General features: G+C 37.8%; 1 protein-coding gene across 1 annotated transcript; it reads right to left on the reverse strand.

Moving 5' to 3' along the window:
* Nucleotides 1-211: 211 nt before the first annotated feature.
* Nucleotides 212-10,478, reverse strand: LOC139710680 (podocan-like). The gene is made up of 4 exons (XM_071622601.1): nucleotides 10,355-10,478; nucleotides 9,368-9,541; nucleotides 8,096-8,695; nucleotides 212-237 (listed from the first exon to the last, which is right to left on the reverse strand). Exons 1-4 carry the CDS (start codon nucleotides 10,476-10,478, stop codon nucleotides 212-214), a joined length of 924 nt encoding a protein of 307 aa, XP_071478702.1.
* Nucleotides 10,479-18,576: the final 8,098 nt, after the last annotated feature.

Consider the following 18,576-nt stretch of genomic DNA (forward strand, 5'->3'; position numbering starts at 1 on the left):
TTTAAACCACTCTCAAAAGACCCCTTCTAAGTGCTTGAAAATCATATCATGTGGACTTTTTTTAAAGTCCCTACCGGGATGAGGCTGGGGTTGAACACTTTTTCAGAAATTCTGAGGGGCGTTCGCGCTTGCCCCGGGCGCCGTTTTCCCTAGATACGCCACTGACCAGGTGGAAGAAAGAATTGCATCATAGTGGTATATAGGAGAGAGTCTATTCATGCACCGGCTTTAACGTTTCTGCAGGAAACAAGAGCACGATAAAGATTCAAACAAATTTTTCCGACGACTTATCAAACTTCAGAGAGAACTGTAATGGGTAATAATATTCGACGTAATCACATAGAGATTATAACCATGTCAACTCCAATGGAACCTGTCGGGTCGTGGACAAAATCCTGACTGATCATTAGCTTTTTCGCAATGGCGGTTACGGTCCCCGAATCAAAACAAAGTAAAACTACCAATTGAAAGTTTTTATTCATTATCAGAATTATTAATTCTGCTTCTCAAGTCAAAACAAAATAGAATTGTGTAGTGGTAAATAATTGAACGAAACATAACTTAATTACAAAGAAACAGCAGAAAAGTATGCATCGTATATATGCAAGCATGATTCTTATGAAACTTTCATGGTTGTAAATGTCATTTGCATGTGTTTATGCCTTCGCGCAAACTAAGATTATCCAAGGTATTTCAAACGAGGTGAAGCAATAGAATATGGAAAGAAGTTTGGGGCAGCCGAGGACGTGGGTTTGATCACAAGACGGGTAAACAGACTATATATATTAGCATCGCAATGAATAGTTTCTGATCCATCCAGGGATATATTCTTAATACACACATAATCCATACGAATTTCTAATGAGAAATTACTGCTCTGCATCACTCATACTGCACCGACAAAGGGCTAGCGCTAATTCATCGATGCTGAAACAACGCATAATTATCTAGTGATGATTTTTGTAATGCTACAAGAGATTTCTATGCCGAAAGAGGACAATAATGAAAAGATTTATATTGATATACAGAGATTACGCCTCTAGAATGTCATAAAAGATGTCTGAAGCTTTTAGTTTCGAATTTTGTACGCCAGTGAAAGTTAAAGATATATCACACAACGGTCATCCACAATTTAATGTAATGAAGACAAAACCGACATTGCATATGACATATAGAAGCAAATCTTTAAAGAAACTATGTATCATGTTTTAAAAATATATATTTAAATGAAAGCCACATAACTCGTCACAGAAGTATCGACTAGATATAACCTTCATAAGCTTTAGGTTGAATAACAACCGGAACTGAAGTAACTTAAGGGTAACATGACAATTGTGACTTATACCTGAGATGTTATTCTACAAACATCATTTGATCATGTAACATTTAAAGGGATGATATAGTTTTGGTTAAGCTAGGACTTCTCTCCCCCCCCCCCATTTTTTGTGGGATAATGAGAAACAGCTTGTTTTATTAATTATGTACGAGCATACAATTATGAGAGGAATTCATAGTAACATTGAAATTGATTGGTGAAAAATGATTTTGAAGTGGCTGAGATATCCAAAAATGAAGAGATCCTGATTAAGGGTGGGACCCACCTTTTGTTGGCACCACTTTGTTTTATTTTGGTTTTGGATATATCAGCTATTTCAAACCGATTTTTATCAAATAAGACTTGAATTTCTCTTAGAATTATGTGCTCTTTAATATATTTCATGATTTGTTTCCAATTATCCCAAAAAGCTAAAATCTGAACCTCTCATTTCAACGAATTGGAACTTCGTGACTAATTGTTTTTGGAGACAAATGACGAATCGCCTTTCTGGATATACCGAGCAATTAGTTCAAGATCAAGCTCAAGTTCGAAGCTATACTAGGCAATGCTGCAGTGAATTTCCATAATGTCATATCACTCATTCAAAATATATCATATCACTCATTCAAAATATATCACTCATTCAAAATATATCACTCATTCAGAATATATCACTCATTCAAAATATATCACTCATTCAAAATATATCACTCATTCAAAATATATCACTCATTCAAAATATATCACTCATTCAAAATATGGGTCAAGGTTTGTGTATAGACGTGATGGAACTCGAGCATGAACTCCTGCGATGTAGCACGAAATTATGATACATGGATGAGTTTGAATACATGGCAAACATGCCAAACATGGACGACAGTTAAAGTCATCTTGTCACATAATTATTGATAAATACGAAGGTATAGACAAACTGACGACAAAATTTGAGAGACAGATTTTCTCTAATATTCGCTGATTTGTTTTAGACACTTTTATACTGGGTAAAAACTTGTGGAAATAAGAGGCACTGTCAGCAGTAGACTGCTTGGAATATCCACTTTTAGCCCAAGAATAATCAAACCATGGCATAGTCACGAAATGCTGACCAATAACACTAATTTGTTTCCATAATATCCATGAAGCTACAATCCATTGTGCAATCATGGAAACATCGCAAGTTGTATATACGTAAAAACCAGCAAACTTATAGTTTACGGTTTGATTATTTCGAGAACTATGCCAGTATCACACCAAAACTGAAATCAGAATTGGCAAAAGTAAGACAATTTTATTGAAAGCGACATCCTATGCAAGGTCAGACTCAGTAGAACTAAAGAGAGAGAGAGAGAGAGGAGTTCTTGAATAAGCAATCGTGTCAAAAAAAAAGAAGAATACTACAACTTATTTTGTGTGTGTGTGTGTGTGTGTGTGTGTGTGTGTGATAAATAGGAAGTTTATTGGTTGAAGTTTTCAATGAAGCTTTTGAGAAAGGTTGTTTAGCAACGTCTCAAAAACAAGGTGTAATAACATTGATTGAAAAAGAGGGCAAAGATCCATTATTTATAAAGAAGTATAGACCGATTACTTTGTTGAACACGGATTATAAGATGCTTTCTAAGATAATGGCAAAGCGAATAAAAGGAGTTTTATATGAGATTGTTCATCTGGATCAAGTTGGTTATATAGAAAACAGGTATATTGGTGAGGCTTTGCGTTTGATAGACGATATGATTTTCTATTGTAATAATTACTGTGAAGAAGAGGCATATTAAATTTTGATAGCAGTTGATTTTGAAAAAGCGTTTGATTCAGTTTCGCACAAATTCTTATTACCCACGCCGATGAAAATCGGCAGGGGGTTATGTGAAGGGTTCTGTATGTTTGTTTGTTTGTTTGTTTGTTTGTTTGTTTGTTTGTTTGTTTGTTTGTTTGTTTTTTGTTTGTTTGTTTGTTTGTTTGTTTGTTTGTTTGTTTGTGTACAAGATAACAAGACAACGGGTAAACGGATTTGCACGAAATGTTCAGGGGATGTTTGGATAATGCCAGGAAAGAATCGATTAGATTTTGGTGATAATCGGTTGACCCTTGCAAATTCTGTGTGACCTTGAAGTTTTGACCCTATGGTATAGTGACCACTCCGAAAATTTCCCGTTTCTCACTTTGCGATTTTCCGCTACCATACGAAAACATAAACTCTCAAACGATCCGACTTCGCTGCTCAAATGTTCGTAAGAATTCCGAAATTTACGTTTAGGCCTGTTTGAGAGACTATGTCCTTTTAGATTTATGAAAGTTCGTTCTCCGTCGTCACAAACTGGCCCGTATTTTGATGATTTTTCAAATTAACATTGATTGTTTTTTTCGTTGGAGGAGCATTTGCTCGGTCGCAGTCACACTGCACGATATGCGCGCTCAATGTCAATGCGTGTGCAAGGCCGCTGAAAATGCATCGCGCTCTACACTGTTGGTGCAAAATTGCATCGGGGACGTTGCGGCGCTCGTTGGTGACCGAATACTGGTGCAGTAGACATTTGCATTCAACCCTTGCATTGAATAATTTCCGTAGACACTAATCATAGGGGTAATTGCCTAGCTAGGGGGTACGTAAATTTTGTTTTCCTTTTGCGCTTTTGTGGATACCATCAAAGATCGTACACTCATACGACCTTTGATATCATCACACTCTCGGCTTGCTATAATCAAAATATCCCGAAAGAAAACGGCGTATTTCTCGATTTTTAGCGTTTTTCGGCGACCCGTCGCGTAGACAATACTCTTAAAACTGGACTTAATTCGCGCCCGCTTGGAAAAGTTCCGATTCTGCACTTGACGATGGAATTTGGGATTTTCGATGGATTTTGGGAGGAGACTAAAGGACTTTCCTGTTGTGAATGAGTGTTACCGTATGTGAAATGATGTGATTTGCGTGTGATGTGACTGTAGAACCAAAGATCGCGTACACTGAAGTGTACGATCTTTGGTAGAACTCACTGGCTGGTGATAAAGCACACTAGCAATTACGTGACCGAATTCTGGTAGATGACCGAATGCACATTATGTTTACCCCGACTTTGTACTTAAGGCGTGGGTCTGCCGCCTTTGACGGCCCCTCTCTAGTTTAAGGTGTTAGAATTATTTGGGTTTGGTGAGTCGTTTTGTTCTTGGGTGAAAATCATGTATAATGGAATAAGTAGTTGTGTTATGAACGGAGGTGTTTCGACAGGTTATTTTGATATAAAGCGAGGGGTGAGGCAAGGCGACCCATTATCATCATATTTGTTTTTATTGGTAATGGAAATTCTGGCGCAGGCGGTGAGAAGGGATAATGGGATTAGAGGTATTCAGTTTGAGAATTTTGAGGTTCGACAAGTTTTATATGCTGATGATATGACTTTATTTATTAGACATAGGTCATCAATTATCAGAATACAGGAAATATTTAAGGATTTTTATGAATTATGTGGTTTGAAGGTTAATATTGATAAAACAAAGGTAATGAGTATAGGGAAGAAAAAGGGAGAATATGAAAGATTACCCATGGGTAATGTAACTGAAATAAAGATTTTAGGAGTGTATTTTGCATTGGATATTAAGGTCAGAGAAGAAATGAATTATATAAAGAGATACTGAGTAAGATTAAAAGACTTTTGGGATGGTGGAGACAAAGAGATTTGACTGTAATGGGAAAAATATTTTTGCTCAAAACATTTGCTCTGTCTAAATTATATTATGTATCTTCATCAATAGAGGTTCCAAAGTGGGTAGTGGCAGATATCAATAAAATTTGTTTTGAATTTATATGGAATGGTAAAGATCGAATTAAAAGGGTTATTTGTTATCAGGATTATGTGAGGGCGGTCTTAGAATGACAAATTTTGAATTGTTTGTTAAGAGTCAACGAATTATGTGGTTGAAGCGATTGTTATATGGTGAGAAGCTCATGGGATGGAAACTTTTCTTTGATTATATTTTTAGGACTGCGGGAGGAAGATTCATATTTTTGTGCAATTATGATATACGATTTCTAAAGTTTAATGTACCATTGTTTTCTTTAGAAATTTTGAGGGCATGGAGAGAGATGGAGAATAACCGGAATTATCAAGAAGGCAAGATTAATCCAATTTTTTTTTAATAATTAGGATTATTTGTGTAAAGGGAAAAAGATTTTTTGTGAAAATTTATATAGGAAGAATATTTATTTAGTGAAGCAAATTTTGGAAAAAGATCGTATGAGATCAGCAGTATATTTTCACAGGTTAGGATTAGATAGTGAAAATATAGTTAAAGTTTGGGAAATAGGGGAGGTTGTTGTAAGAAGCCAGAAATTTGAGGGAAATATATATGATTTTTATTCTGTTGATAAAGAGGAATATAATATTTCTTTGAAAATTTTTGAGAATGTAATTTTATTGAAAGATGTTTCATTTAGAAAGGTGTATGAACTCTTTGTTACAAATTTACAGCAATTGTATGTTTTACGAATGAAAGATGGCCAAAATGATTATTTTTTTTTCGAAAAAGGAAATTACACATATATTTTTAAGACCAAGAATGACAACACTTCTAACAAAACTTAGGGAATTTCAGTATAAATTATTACATGGAGTTGTTTATACAAAGGAAAATCTTTTTGAGTTTGGTTTCGTTGCAAATAACCGGTGTTCTTTTTGTGAGCAATCGGTAGAAACATATAAACATTTATTTTGGGATTGTGTGTATGTTAAGAATTTGTGGCAGGAAGTGATAGATAGGTTTGAGATGGCAGATCTTCGAAATATAGAGTGGAGAGACGTTCATTTTGGTGTTACGGGAAGGGATCCAAAAGTAAAATTTTATAATACAATAATTTTTATTTTGAAATATATCATTTTTAGATCTAGGTCGGAGGGAAAAATTCCTACTTTGGAGGAAATTTGTAAAAGAATAATAAGTTTTCGGGATGAAGAAAAAGAAATTGCTATAAAAAGAAATAAGTTGGGATTACATTTGCTGAAATGAGAAAATGTTCCTGAAACGAGAGCTTAAGTATTGTTTTGTTTTCTTTTTCTTTTTATTAGTACAGTGTAGTTAGCAGTGGTGAAGGCAATATAATGTGTCATTGGCCGCGCGCGGGGAGGGATACGTTTTTGGTGGTGTAAAAGTTATAGGATTTTGTCCGCAGCTAGGAGTTTGATGAGTTTTGTTTGGTGAATTTGAATGGGTATTTGGAGCGGTATTTGGGTGCGGGCGGACGATGCTTTTCTGCATACGGCCATTACACGCTTGTATGTTGTATGTATCAATCAACATTTGGAAGTCGTTTTCATTAGGAAGGAAGGTGGTATCGCTTCGGGTGTGTTTTGTGTGTGGGGTGTATGTGTGTATGTGCGTTTTTGGTGTTGGTGTGTATGTGTGTTGGTGTTTGGGGTGTATGTGTGTGGTGGTTGTGGATGTATGTGTTTGGGGTTGTGGTGGGGGTGTGGGATAGGTTTGAGTGCATCGGGGTTGGTGGGGATGGGGATTTGATTTCAATGAAATGATTTCATTCTAGTTTTGTATAACGTATTTTTGTTGCTTTTTTATGTATATACCCTTGTATATATATACCCTTACATACTCGATTTATAATCGAGTTGTTATGTTGAAGAGAGATGATTGGCAGTATAAGTATACCATAGTCAAAGATACATATATATATACATTTTTTTTTGTACATGTCAATACTTTCTCGTGAAGAAATGGTCAGTAGGTTGATTTATAATCGAGTTGTTATGTTTGAAGGGAGATGATGGGCAGTATAAGTTGGTAATGGATTTGTCTTTTGAATGGCATTTGTACCGTTTTATGTTCATGTTACACCCAGAATGGGTTGATTTATGATTGATTTGAATGAAATCAATAAAATATCATTGAAAAAAAAAGTGATAACCTGAGTCAAATTTTCGGAGCAAACTTGGTAACACCAACCACGACGAAAATGTCCATATTAAACTCAAATCAGGCCATTCATATTGTCAACGTTTTCTCTACATGTTCATTGTCTAATCAAACACATTTATCTGTCTTATGGGGAGATAGAAAAAAGTCTTTCGATTTTTCATGTTTTTCTTGTTGCATCTATAGAATGTTGTACTTCCGTGTATGACTTTCGTTGACTCGGTCGTATGATTAGTACTGATCAGACAAACTTGGCATCCACGATTCAGGGTTTTTGCTGGCATAATACGCCAAGATACGCCATGACAGAAGAAGTAAATTTTTATAATATTCAAAGCCACTTTATCACTTTCTATAGTATCCTTTCATTAAAATGTCACTTTTTTCGTAGAGTAGGCAGTGAGGCTGTCCAAGCAAACTGGGGCAACCTGGGTAACATGAGTGCATATACCCTTCAACCCATAGGTGTACACGTTTATGTAATATAATTATTATGGCAAACAGGAAGAGCCAAGTGTCATGATCTTAGTGTAAAAAGGCCATAAATTGTTGATAGACAACTTACTTGCTCTTTGAAATATACATAATGGCAACAGCACTGCAATTAACGATGCAAAGAAATACGATGTCAATTAAATCTCACGATTACCACTAACAGCGCACGTTTGGATCTGCTCGATAATCTTCTTTCTACCGAAGACGCCATAAAACATGTATCAATTATGATTATTATAAACTATCAATTTCCCTTATGTGCTCCAAACTAAAATTAAAAAAAAATACTTGAGAACGGAACAGCTGAGGGGAAAATAATCTGCAACACTAGCAGCAGTGCTGTGAGAGATCGTTCAAAGGTATCACCTCCGATAGAAGGCGATGCGGAGGAGCTCATCGACAAAACATCTGAATTCAGAGGAAAGACTTCTCGTGCCGGTGGTCCTGCCAGGCATACATTAGATATTGGCACATGCTTCACATCAATGCCTTTATACGCCAGTGGAGTGGAGCAGACGATAGAATCAGATAAGCCTTTCAACTGACGGAGGAGCCAGTCTCGAAAGGGCACAATCTCACAGTCACACCGCCATGGGTTCCGGGCCAAACGCAATGCGAGGAAAGTGCTCAAACCTCCCGGAGAAGTCGTCATCAATTCATTGCCGTCTAGTCGTACGGTTGCGAGAATGGTCCCGTAGAACGCCGAATGCTCGATATATCTGATGTCGTTGTCGGCGATGTCGATTTCGTCGAGAGAGGGGCAACAATTGGCAAAAGACCGTGCTGGAATGCTGGTCAGATGGTTCTTATTGAGATGTAGAGAGGCAAGACCGAACACTCTGCTTGACATGAGTGGACTTATAGACACAATCTCATTGTAAGACAAAACCAGTGTCATTAAATAGGGGGCATATAAAAATGGCATACGGATGAGACCCGATTGAGTTAAAGCTAAAAATCTGCACTCTGGTAGCGACAGATTTAAATCGATTGTTTTGAACCTATTATTGGTTTCGTGTGTCATATTAGTCATATTGACATTCTGAACATGACTATGGTTAAAGACGCGTAAAGACTCGTCTAAACAGAGGTTAGACAGTTTAATTGCAATTAAATCTTGCACAAGAACCTGGAATCCGGATACTTGTGTAAGAGGGTTATTCTGAATGGACAGACGATTGAATGATGAACACCATTTAAAAGCTGGGCTGGAAATGTAAGTTAGTCTGTTCCAATCTATGACAAGCTCTTTCAAGATACACGTGCCTCCGCCTGCAAAATGAGTATCGTCAAGATGCGTAAGGAGGTTATAGGAAACGTCCGCGCTTCTAAGTTTATGGAAGAAGGAATACGGTAAAGCAAAGATAAGATTTCTTTGACCTAGAAATGAATTCGCAGAGATAACAACACCTGGTTCAGAAATGAGGTTATCACCAACATCGAAAACAAAAAACACTCTACTATTGAACACTGAGTTGTTCCCAACTGAATCGATGCGATTTCCGTACAGGTAAAGTCTTTTAAGATCTGGTACCTCCCTTAAAGAAACATCCGCCATCGTTTGTATTTCGTTGTTACCTAAGTCTAATTCGACTAATGAAGGGCACTCTCTGATTGCGAATCTGCGCAATCTGTTACCAGACAAATTTAGAATTTCCAATACTTCTAGCTTTTTCAGCTCTTCCACTGATTGAATGAGATTGTTTTCCATATGCAGAGTTTTCAGAGAAGTCGGCATAGCTATGACACGTGTCAACCTATTCCCTGCAAGATATAGTCTCAAAAGCGAGGGAAATCCTCTCCAAAAATCATCTTTGATATACGATATGAGATTATTATCAAAGTCAGCAAACACTAGATAACTTAATTCTAAGTCGTGTTCTAAGACGGTTAATTTGTTCCCTGCTAGAACAAGGATTTTCATTAAATGGCCGTCGCCCTGGAAATGGTTCAAGTTCTCAATGACATTGTTTTGAGCCATGAAATACTCTACGTTCTTCAAATGAGATAAAAATGCAACTTCAGTTAGTTTGTTGGTGCCGACATTTAATATAGAAAGGCGAACGTCATCGGTTAAAAATGCGTAAGCTTCAAATCGCGTGATATCGTTTCCTTGTAGATTCAAAGTTCTAAGGTTTGGAGTCACTGATACATTGAATAAGAAAACTCCGCTTAACCTACATTCCGTTAAAGTTAGAGAGGTTAAGAACAAGTGTGTCCGTACGAAATTATTTCCCGTGATATTTGTATGCAGAGCCAGGCTTTGCAAATGACTAACATTTGCAGTGCTTTGGGTAAGATTCAACATATTTCCTCCTAAATCGATAGCTATCAAATTTGGAGAGTGAGAGATGTCAGGTATAGCGGTGAGCAGATTTTCTCTTATGAAGAAATCTGAAAGAGAAGGTGGCAGGTTCGAATCAACAGTGTGAATAAGATTTCGGTCGATGATCAGGTGTTCGAGAGACACCATGTTTGCTAAGTTCGGGAGGTGTCTGATGAAATTGTTGCTCAAGTCAGCAAACCGTATGTAAACTGCGCACCTGGACAAGTGGAGATCGAACAATTGAAGTCCGGTAAAATCTGCATGTAACATTTCGACGGCGGATGAAATGTTTGCCAGACCTCGTAGATTGTTATAGGGCAAATGCAGCTGGAGCTTCCTTGCCAGAGATACCCTCTGAAAGTCGCTGTCACTGACGACATTGATGTAGTTTGAGAACAAATTTAGTGTTTTCAGCAGGGGCATGTTGTGGATTGAAAATACGTCGGTGATGCGATTTTTGTCGAGCGACAGGTATTCCAGAATGAACAATCTTGCGAAAGCGTTACGGCCGATTCGACTTATACCGTTTTTCCCGAGATCAAGATGTTTGAGTCGTGTCACGTTTACGAAGGAGTAATCTTTAATCTCGTCGATTCTGTTACTCTGTGAGTACAGAGTGTGAGTGGTCTCAGAATTTATGGATGGGATAACTTCAAGGGACCTCCGCTCGCAGTTGATAATTTGCCCGTTACCAGGGCAGCTGCATGCCGACGGGCATTGAAAATCGCCTGCACATGGTGGAATGTGAGGTGACAATAGCGTCAGCAAAACTACAATTACAACAAAATTCTTGAGCTCCTGAACGCGAGGCTGACTGTATTCCATTTTTGAAGCGATCATCTCAAGATGAAGCGTTGTAAAAACGACGAATGCTTCAGTTCATGTTGTTGTTCCTGTTATGTTCGGATAAGCAACTTCGGAAACAAGTCATGGATTGTCTAGTTGAGAGTCTTGAGCGTCTTTGAAAGACTAGAGAATCCGCTGTGGAGGACGAACGGTCACCGCTCACTGCGTACACCAATTAAAGTGCTGTCATAATGAAATGTGCGCTTCATTTCTGCTTAGCCAAAATCTGCGTTCGTCGGAGTCCACACGCCGAATATTACAGGTATCCTGCATACCCCTGCGCGCGTTGCCGCATTGAATACCTTGAAGAATTAACTCTATCTCATTTTATAAACGTGACTGCTTTTGTCGATTTCGCTGTCTTCCAAAACGGGATACATTATGTCATAATGCAAACTGCAGAAGTTATGCAGTGATGCAACCTGCTGAAATATGACAATTCTTTCAAAGCTTATAATCATAGGTCATGGAAATGAAGTATTTCATTGATTTGTCTGCTTCATTTTCCAACTGAGGAGATCAATGGATGAATTGCTCGTATTCAGCCGCACTAGGTGGTCTTCTGTGGGGTCCGGTTGGATGTGAGGCGAACCCGCCTTACTTCACTTAGTTGTGCACCCTATACTCTTTTCGCGATGAATGAATGAAGCGGGATCTTTTTCGTGCATGAGTTGTGACTCTCTCATACATGGGACCTCTATTTAATGTTCTACCCGATGCGATGTAAATGAAAATAAAATCAGTGATGAACAATGATACGAGCGGCTGAAGTGTGCAGGGGAGGATCGGGGGTAAGCGGCTTAACCCCCCCCCCCCCCGCCCCATTTACTTTCTTTGTTTTGTTTGGGGTTCAGGGGGTTTAATCCTCCCCGCCCCTCAATTTGGGATGTCTTTTTTTTTTTTTTAAGGGGGGGGGGGAGGACTGGCAGCAAATATGTGAAGACTTTTCAATGTCATTTTTTTTTTCTTGTCGTGACCTATCGTCATTGGGTCAAATCCCCCCCCCCCGCCCCTTTAGCAACTAAAAAGCTGGATCCGCCCCTGGTGTGTCTCCTAAATATTCGAAAATGGATCGGGAAGTAGTTTCTGCACCAGGTGGAAGAAAGAATTACATCAGAGAGGTAGGAGAGAGTTTCTTCATAGACCGATTTTATTGTTTCTGCAAGAAACAAGGACACAATAAAGATTCAAACGCATGTATTTGTGTGCGTGTACGGGTTTGGGTGGGTGCCGGTGTACTGGTGTGGAGGTGAAAGTGTTTGTGTGTGTGTATGTGTGTGCGTGTTGGTGTGTGTGTAAGTGAGGTCTTTTCTCATTATCATAATTTTCTATCTCTCCCGGATTTGATTGTTTCTTTTTTTTTGTTCCATTTTTGTTTCATTGGCTTGTGTACTATCCTTTTTTCATGTACGCTTCTTATGAACTTATATCTTGTGTTTTATGTTTCCTCTTTGTTACCGTGTTTGTAACTTTGTGTTTTTTACTCAAATTGTATTTTGTCCGTGATACAGGGCCCCTTGGCAGAGCAGTTCCGAGTGAGCTGAAAGGGCTACCCTGCTAAAAGAAACTGAATAAAGCTTAAAAAAAGAAAACTGAATAAAACAAACTTTACCGACGAGCTGTCAAACCTTTAGAGAGAACAAATGACACTGTTAAGGGTAATAATAATCGACGGAATCACATATAGATTATAATTACGTCAACTCCCATGGAACCTGTCGGGTCGTGGACAAAATCCTGATTGACATTTTAGCTTTCTCGCAATAGCGGTTACGGTCCTCAAACAAAAAAAAAAAAGTAAAATTACCAATTGAGAGTTTATTATCTATTATTGTCATTACTAATTCCGCTTTTCAAGTCAAAAGAAAATAGAATTGTGTATATAGTGGCAAAGAATTAAACAAAAAATAACTTAATTACAAAGAAACAAAAGAAAAGGATACATCGTATGCAAGCGTGAATGTTATGAAACATTCATGGTCGTGTATAGTCATTTGCATGTGTTTATGCCTTCGCGCAAACTATATACATGTAGATCATCCTAGATATTTCGAACGAGGTGAAGCAAAATAGAAAGAAGTTTGGGGCAGCCGAGGACGTGGGTTTGACCACAAGGCGGGTAAACAGACTATTATTATAGCCTCGCAATAAATATCTCACAGTTTCTGATACATCCAGGGATATATTCTTAATACGCACATAATCCATACGAATTTCTATGAGGAATTACTGCTCTGCATCACTCATGCTGCACCGACAAAGGACTAGCGCTAATTCATCGATGCTGAAAAAAAAATCCGAATAATTATCTAGTGATTTTTTTAATGCTACAAGAGCTTTCTTTGCCGAAAGAGGACAGTGACAAATATATTGATATTGATTTACTGAGATTACGCCTCGAGAATGTCATAAAAGATGTCTGAAGCTTTTAGTTTCGAATTTTACACGATGAAAGTTAAAGATATATCACACAACGGTCATCCACAAATGTAATGAAGACAGAACCGACATTGCATGAGATAGAAGCAAATCTTTAAAGAAACTTTATATCATATTTCAAAAATTTCTATTTAACTGAAAGCCACATAACTCGTCACAGAAGTATCAACTATATAACCTTCGTAAAGCTTTAGATAGGTTGAATAACAACCAGAACTGAATAACTTTATACCTGACGGGATCTGTAACTGTTACCAAAAAAAATGTGCAGTGAAAAGTGGATTTGCCTGCACATATTGGAAAATCTGCATAATTATTTTCGTAACTGAACTAAATATCCACGGATGTGCTTGATAATTGATACACGGTCAATGAGTTAAGGTGATATGATCCTGCAGTAAATAAAGGCTAGACACTTTTTTTTTAGCTCACATTGCGATCGTTTTTCGTTAGGGGCCCCATGGGTCGCAAAATGGGAGTGAAAGTTTGAGAGGTGGGGCCGAGGGGGAAACACATTTTTATCTTCTTCTTCTTCTTCAGAACCAGTGGTCGAATTTCAATCAAACTTGGTGGGGATCATCCTTAGGGGTAATAAGGTTGTTCCTGTTGGGCATATGGACCCTACGGGGAGCCCCACCCCCCCCCCCCAAAAAAAAAAAAAAAATAGGTAGAAATTTGTGCTCCATCCCAAAAAGCATTACGCGCAAGATATGTTGTACGTGGATATCTTTACAGCTGAAGAATATATATATATATATATATATATATATATATACTTTTTTTTTTTTTTTTTTTTTTTTTTTAAGGGAATACCTAGGGTATCCCACTTGGAGACCGGGGGGGGGGGGGGGGCAAGGGGGAAACACATTCTCATCTTCTTCAGAACCATGCAGTGGGCGGATTTCAGACAGTAAAAATTGGTGAGGATTATTCTTTAGGGGGTAGGGTCCCAAAGTTGTAAGTGTGGGTCAAGTGCATTGATAGGAGATTTAGCATTCCATACAGGAGCAATAGTAAGGTGATAAACCCATTATTGTTCCAGCAGGCAGGACTAGTGTTCAGTGCTAGAAATTTTGTGAAGGGGCGGGGGCATTTGTTTGGTAATTTGGTATAGATATGTCAATGTATATATGGAGTCCCTGTGCTGCTATGTCAATTTATCATGCACTGGGTCATGGGTGGCGATACAGTTTTAATTTGTCTTTGTGATGATTATGATGGAGGAGCAGAAAGTTACCAAAATGTGCCTGCACATTTTGGTAAATTACCAAAATGTGCAGTTACCAAGATGTGCCGTAACATGCAAAATGTGCAATTTACCACAATGTACCGTAACACTTAAAACGTAACAAATGTAAAGATACGTAAAAATACTTTGAAAACAACTTCAGTTCTTATGAATACGTGCCACTGGCAATGTACAATGTAGGTGTTACAAAAACATTTCCCACTTTTGATGCTAAATAGTTCAAAAACTGGAGATATATCAGGTGGAGTTGAATAGTGTACAATTTAGTTGGAGGTGATTTGAATATGAAAACGTGTATCAGTTTCATGAAAGCCATGATAATTTCAAAGTTAGGTTCCAGATTTTGGTCAAATTTTAACCCTCTGTAGAAAACCTGAGCTTTACGCATCAACCAATGGTGCGTATGTCAGTACTAACAATGACCCTGAACAATGGACATTGATACCACATGTTCAGAGCTCTGCTCCAAGGCACATGAATGCTTTATCAATAGTATTCATGATGGATTGCCCTGGGCACTGCTAGTCTGAATTCATGGCAAAGGGTGTGAAATGCACGCACATGAAAAAAGAAAAGAAAAAAGTAAGCACATGTTTCCAATGCTTCCACACATCACATTTAAGAATTAATAAAGACTAGCTGTGAAAGTGGAGTTCCTCATGAATAGATATTGGAGCATTAAAATCCTGGTCATTGTCCAGGATTATTGTCTGGGTATCAACCACACACTCCCATACACACCAATTGACTTCTGTGCAAAGTTTAAGTTTTGTACAGAAGGTTGAAAACAGAGCAAATCTGAAAACTATCTGCAAAATCATTGTGTAATTTGATGAAACTGAAGCATGCTTTCACTTTAAAATTGCCTCCAACAGAATTGTACACTATTCAGCTATTGCTAATATCAATTTCAATGTTATCTGATGTACATTTTATGAACTATTAAGGATCAAAAGTGGGAAATGTTATTTGTAACACCTATAGTATGTATACATAATAAGAATTATGTACAGTGTATAATGTAAATGTACATGATGATTCTACAGAACCAATAAATCAAATTAAAAAAACATATATCTCGGATTACTGTACATTTAGTGTCTAAACGCACCCCCTTGGGAAAAAAAAAGCTGGTGACATGCCTGTTGAAAGACAGATTACCTAAAAATTTGATGAAGCAATCGATGTACATCAACTTGACCGTGATGATATAGGATGAAAAGATTATTCGCTGTCCTCTGATGGGTGGTGATGGATCGTCCCCGTATGGATTGCCCAGCGCTTACTCGCCTCCGCTCGAACCGTCTTCCCGTCTTCTTAGCCGTATTAACCTCTTTTTACTTCCTATGCCATGAATCATTCTATCTAAAAAGATCGAGTGAAAATATTCACTCTTGAAGGAGTGAATACAAAAAAGAGAGTGAATTTAGAGTGAAATTGGATTGAATTTTGAGTGAAAATGTCCATTTTCACTCGTTTAAGAGTCATGATATGACCTCAGGGATCACTCCAAAATCTTCGAGTGATCCCTGAGGTCACTCCAAAATGAGTGAAAATGAAAATTTTCACTCAAAATTCATTCAGCTTTCGCTCTAAATTCACTCTTTTTTTTTTGTATTTACTCCTTCAGGAGTGAATATTTTCAGAGAGAGAGAAAACGCAAATAATTTCATACCGTAGCACATTCCGTTCCTCCATTTTTCCTGAGTTCGTTCCTCATTGATGTGTTTAGAAAAGCCTAAATCTCTATTGTTTCTTCTGCGTTTCATCTTACTCTACATTCCCCCCCCCCCCCCCCCCCCCCCGTGCCCCCGGAAATTATGCGTCCGTATAGCTGTCTCTTCGTCAAAAATCAATGTGATAATAAGCTTTAGAATGAAACGACTTGCAAGTAGGCTATAGTGACTGTACCCGACAACAACAAAAAACCACCGCTACTCATGTTGGCGAACCTGCTGTGACTTCAAAAACTTTGGAATCCACCATGAAACCCAGGACAAATCACAATGTCGGAGGAAGAAGGTGACGACGAGAGACACCCATTGCTTTCCAAGTTACACTTTGCGGATGCTAAACACTCTGGGGAGAATGGAAAACGGTTGGTTCCCAACAACATATCAACGTCAGGACTCGATGTACATGATGAGCCGACAGGGGAACGGAGCACCGCCAAATGCCCACCCGGAACTTCCCGGGAGGTTAGCCACGGGCGACCGTTGGATCACACAGTAGGCGGCTGTTTCAATATTTCGTGTTATACCTGTATATTGGGCTCTTGAAATATGCACCAAAATCGCAGGATGGACCTAATATAAAAGTAGCTGATTTCCAATCTCTCACGTGAATTTGACACCAAATCGGTTGTAGGAAAGCCACAATGAGTTATAAATCTTTTATCTCTTAAGCAATTAAGATCAAAGCTTCCACAGGTTTTTGATCGATTTTTCTTGTCTTGTTTGTAGTAATGAACTGCACCAGCCGCTGCTGCTGGGCTGCCTATAGACGTGCATTCCCTCATATGCATACAGTTGCAGGACTTTAAGATCTCATTTCAGAAAAACAAGATTTAAAAGTATCGATATTGATTGCAGATTTAATTTCTGCTGGCAGTGCTCAGTGTGTTCCAGATTGGGATTGTCCTTACTGGGTAAAATGAGTGATGATTATTGATTGCACATCTGTTTTGTCTCTATTTTGAACTTCCATCCAAAATTATTTGTGTATCTGCCTTTCCTTTTGTGGAGAACTTTTTTTTTAGTCAGTTCATAGATCTGCATAAATCAGTTTTGTTGAAAAGATTACTCTCACTGTTGTTTATATCATCTGTGTGCTCATTTTCTGCTTGCCAGTTGAAACTTGTCTGTAATATGAGCCTTTTCTGGATAGTGTGCCTAGAAAATGGGCAATACAATGCAATTAAGAAACAGAGCAGATTGGAGGGTTTAGCCAGTCCTTAGAGGGACCATGCATCATGAAAGTATGATGGTCTTGGAATGGAAAGGAAAAGCAAAGAAGATTGTAAGTTCCACAAGCAAACCTTTACCGGTACTCGAAATAAAGACTCAGACTGTGCTCATCAACATATTGTAATTTATGAATAGAAAACTCCTGATTTCCTTAAAATGTTGACCTTAAAGTGATATGCTAACTCCATATCTAAGTTGATTGCATTTAGATGAAATATAATTTGTCATTATTCATGTCCAACCTGAAATTCAACTTTTTAAACAATTTTTGTGTGAAATGATCTCTTTTTCATTTAAGTTCAATTCAATGGAATAGATTTTCATGTAAAGTGCATAAGATGCCCATTCAAATTGACCTTGATTGTGCAAACCCAGAATTTAAAGGGAACCCAAACCCAAAAAAGCAATGTGGATTGAGTGAAAGCAGCAACATTAGTAGAACACATCAATGAAAGTTTGAGGAAAATCGGACAATTGGTGCAAAATTTATGAATTTTTAAAGTTTTCATGTTGGAACCGCTGGATGAGGAGACTACTAGAGGTTATGACAACAATATAAAGAAAATATAAGGAAAATTTCACAAAAATTTACTTTTCCAGCATAATGAAAGAGCACTTGACCAACTGCTTTCAGAAAGCAGGGGGAATAATTGCTACCCTTAACATACATGTATGTCAGTATCAAGTTGATGGAATGTGTAATTTTCATGAAAAATGAAGTTTTGTGGAATTCTCTTTACATTTTCTTTATATTGTTGTCTACTCATGTCATAACCTTTTGTAGTCTCCTCATCAAGCCATTCCAACACCAAAATTTTAATAATTCATAACTTTTGCATCGATTGTCCGATTTTCATCAAACTTTCACTGATGTGTTCTACTAATGTTGCTGCTTTCACTCAATCCACATTTCCCTTCAGGCTTGGGTTCCCTTTAATGTCTTACACTCAGTCTTTCATCCCTCTGTTTTCCTGTCCACTGGAAAGTATGATGCATCAGGCTGAAATCATAATGTAAGTGA

The sequence above is a fragment of the Diadema antillarum genome, unplaced genomic scaffold (genome assembly GCF_040938485.1).
Source record: "Diadema antillarum isolate AM-2024a unplaced genomic scaffold, OU_Dant_1.0 seq00001553_RagTag, whole genome shotgun sequence".
In the NCBI taxonomy this organism is placed as follows: domain Eukaryota; kingdom Metazoa; phylum Echinodermata; class Echinoidea; order Diadematoida; family Diadematidae; genus Diadema; species Diadema antillarum.

Coding starts and splice junctions, on each gene's coding strand:
- LOC139710680 (XM_071622601.1), bottom strand. CDS start 10,478: ATGCCCCTGCTGAAAACACTAAATTTGTTCTCAAACTACATCAATGTC. Junction 9,542..10,354: donor GCCCTATAACAATCTACGAG/GTCTGGCAAACA, acceptor CGTATATCAAAG/ATGATTTTTGGAGAGGATTT. Junction 238..8,095: donor CGCATCGCCTTCTATCGGAG/GTGATACCTTTG, acceptor TGTTTCCTGCAG/AAACGTTAAAGCCGGTGCAT.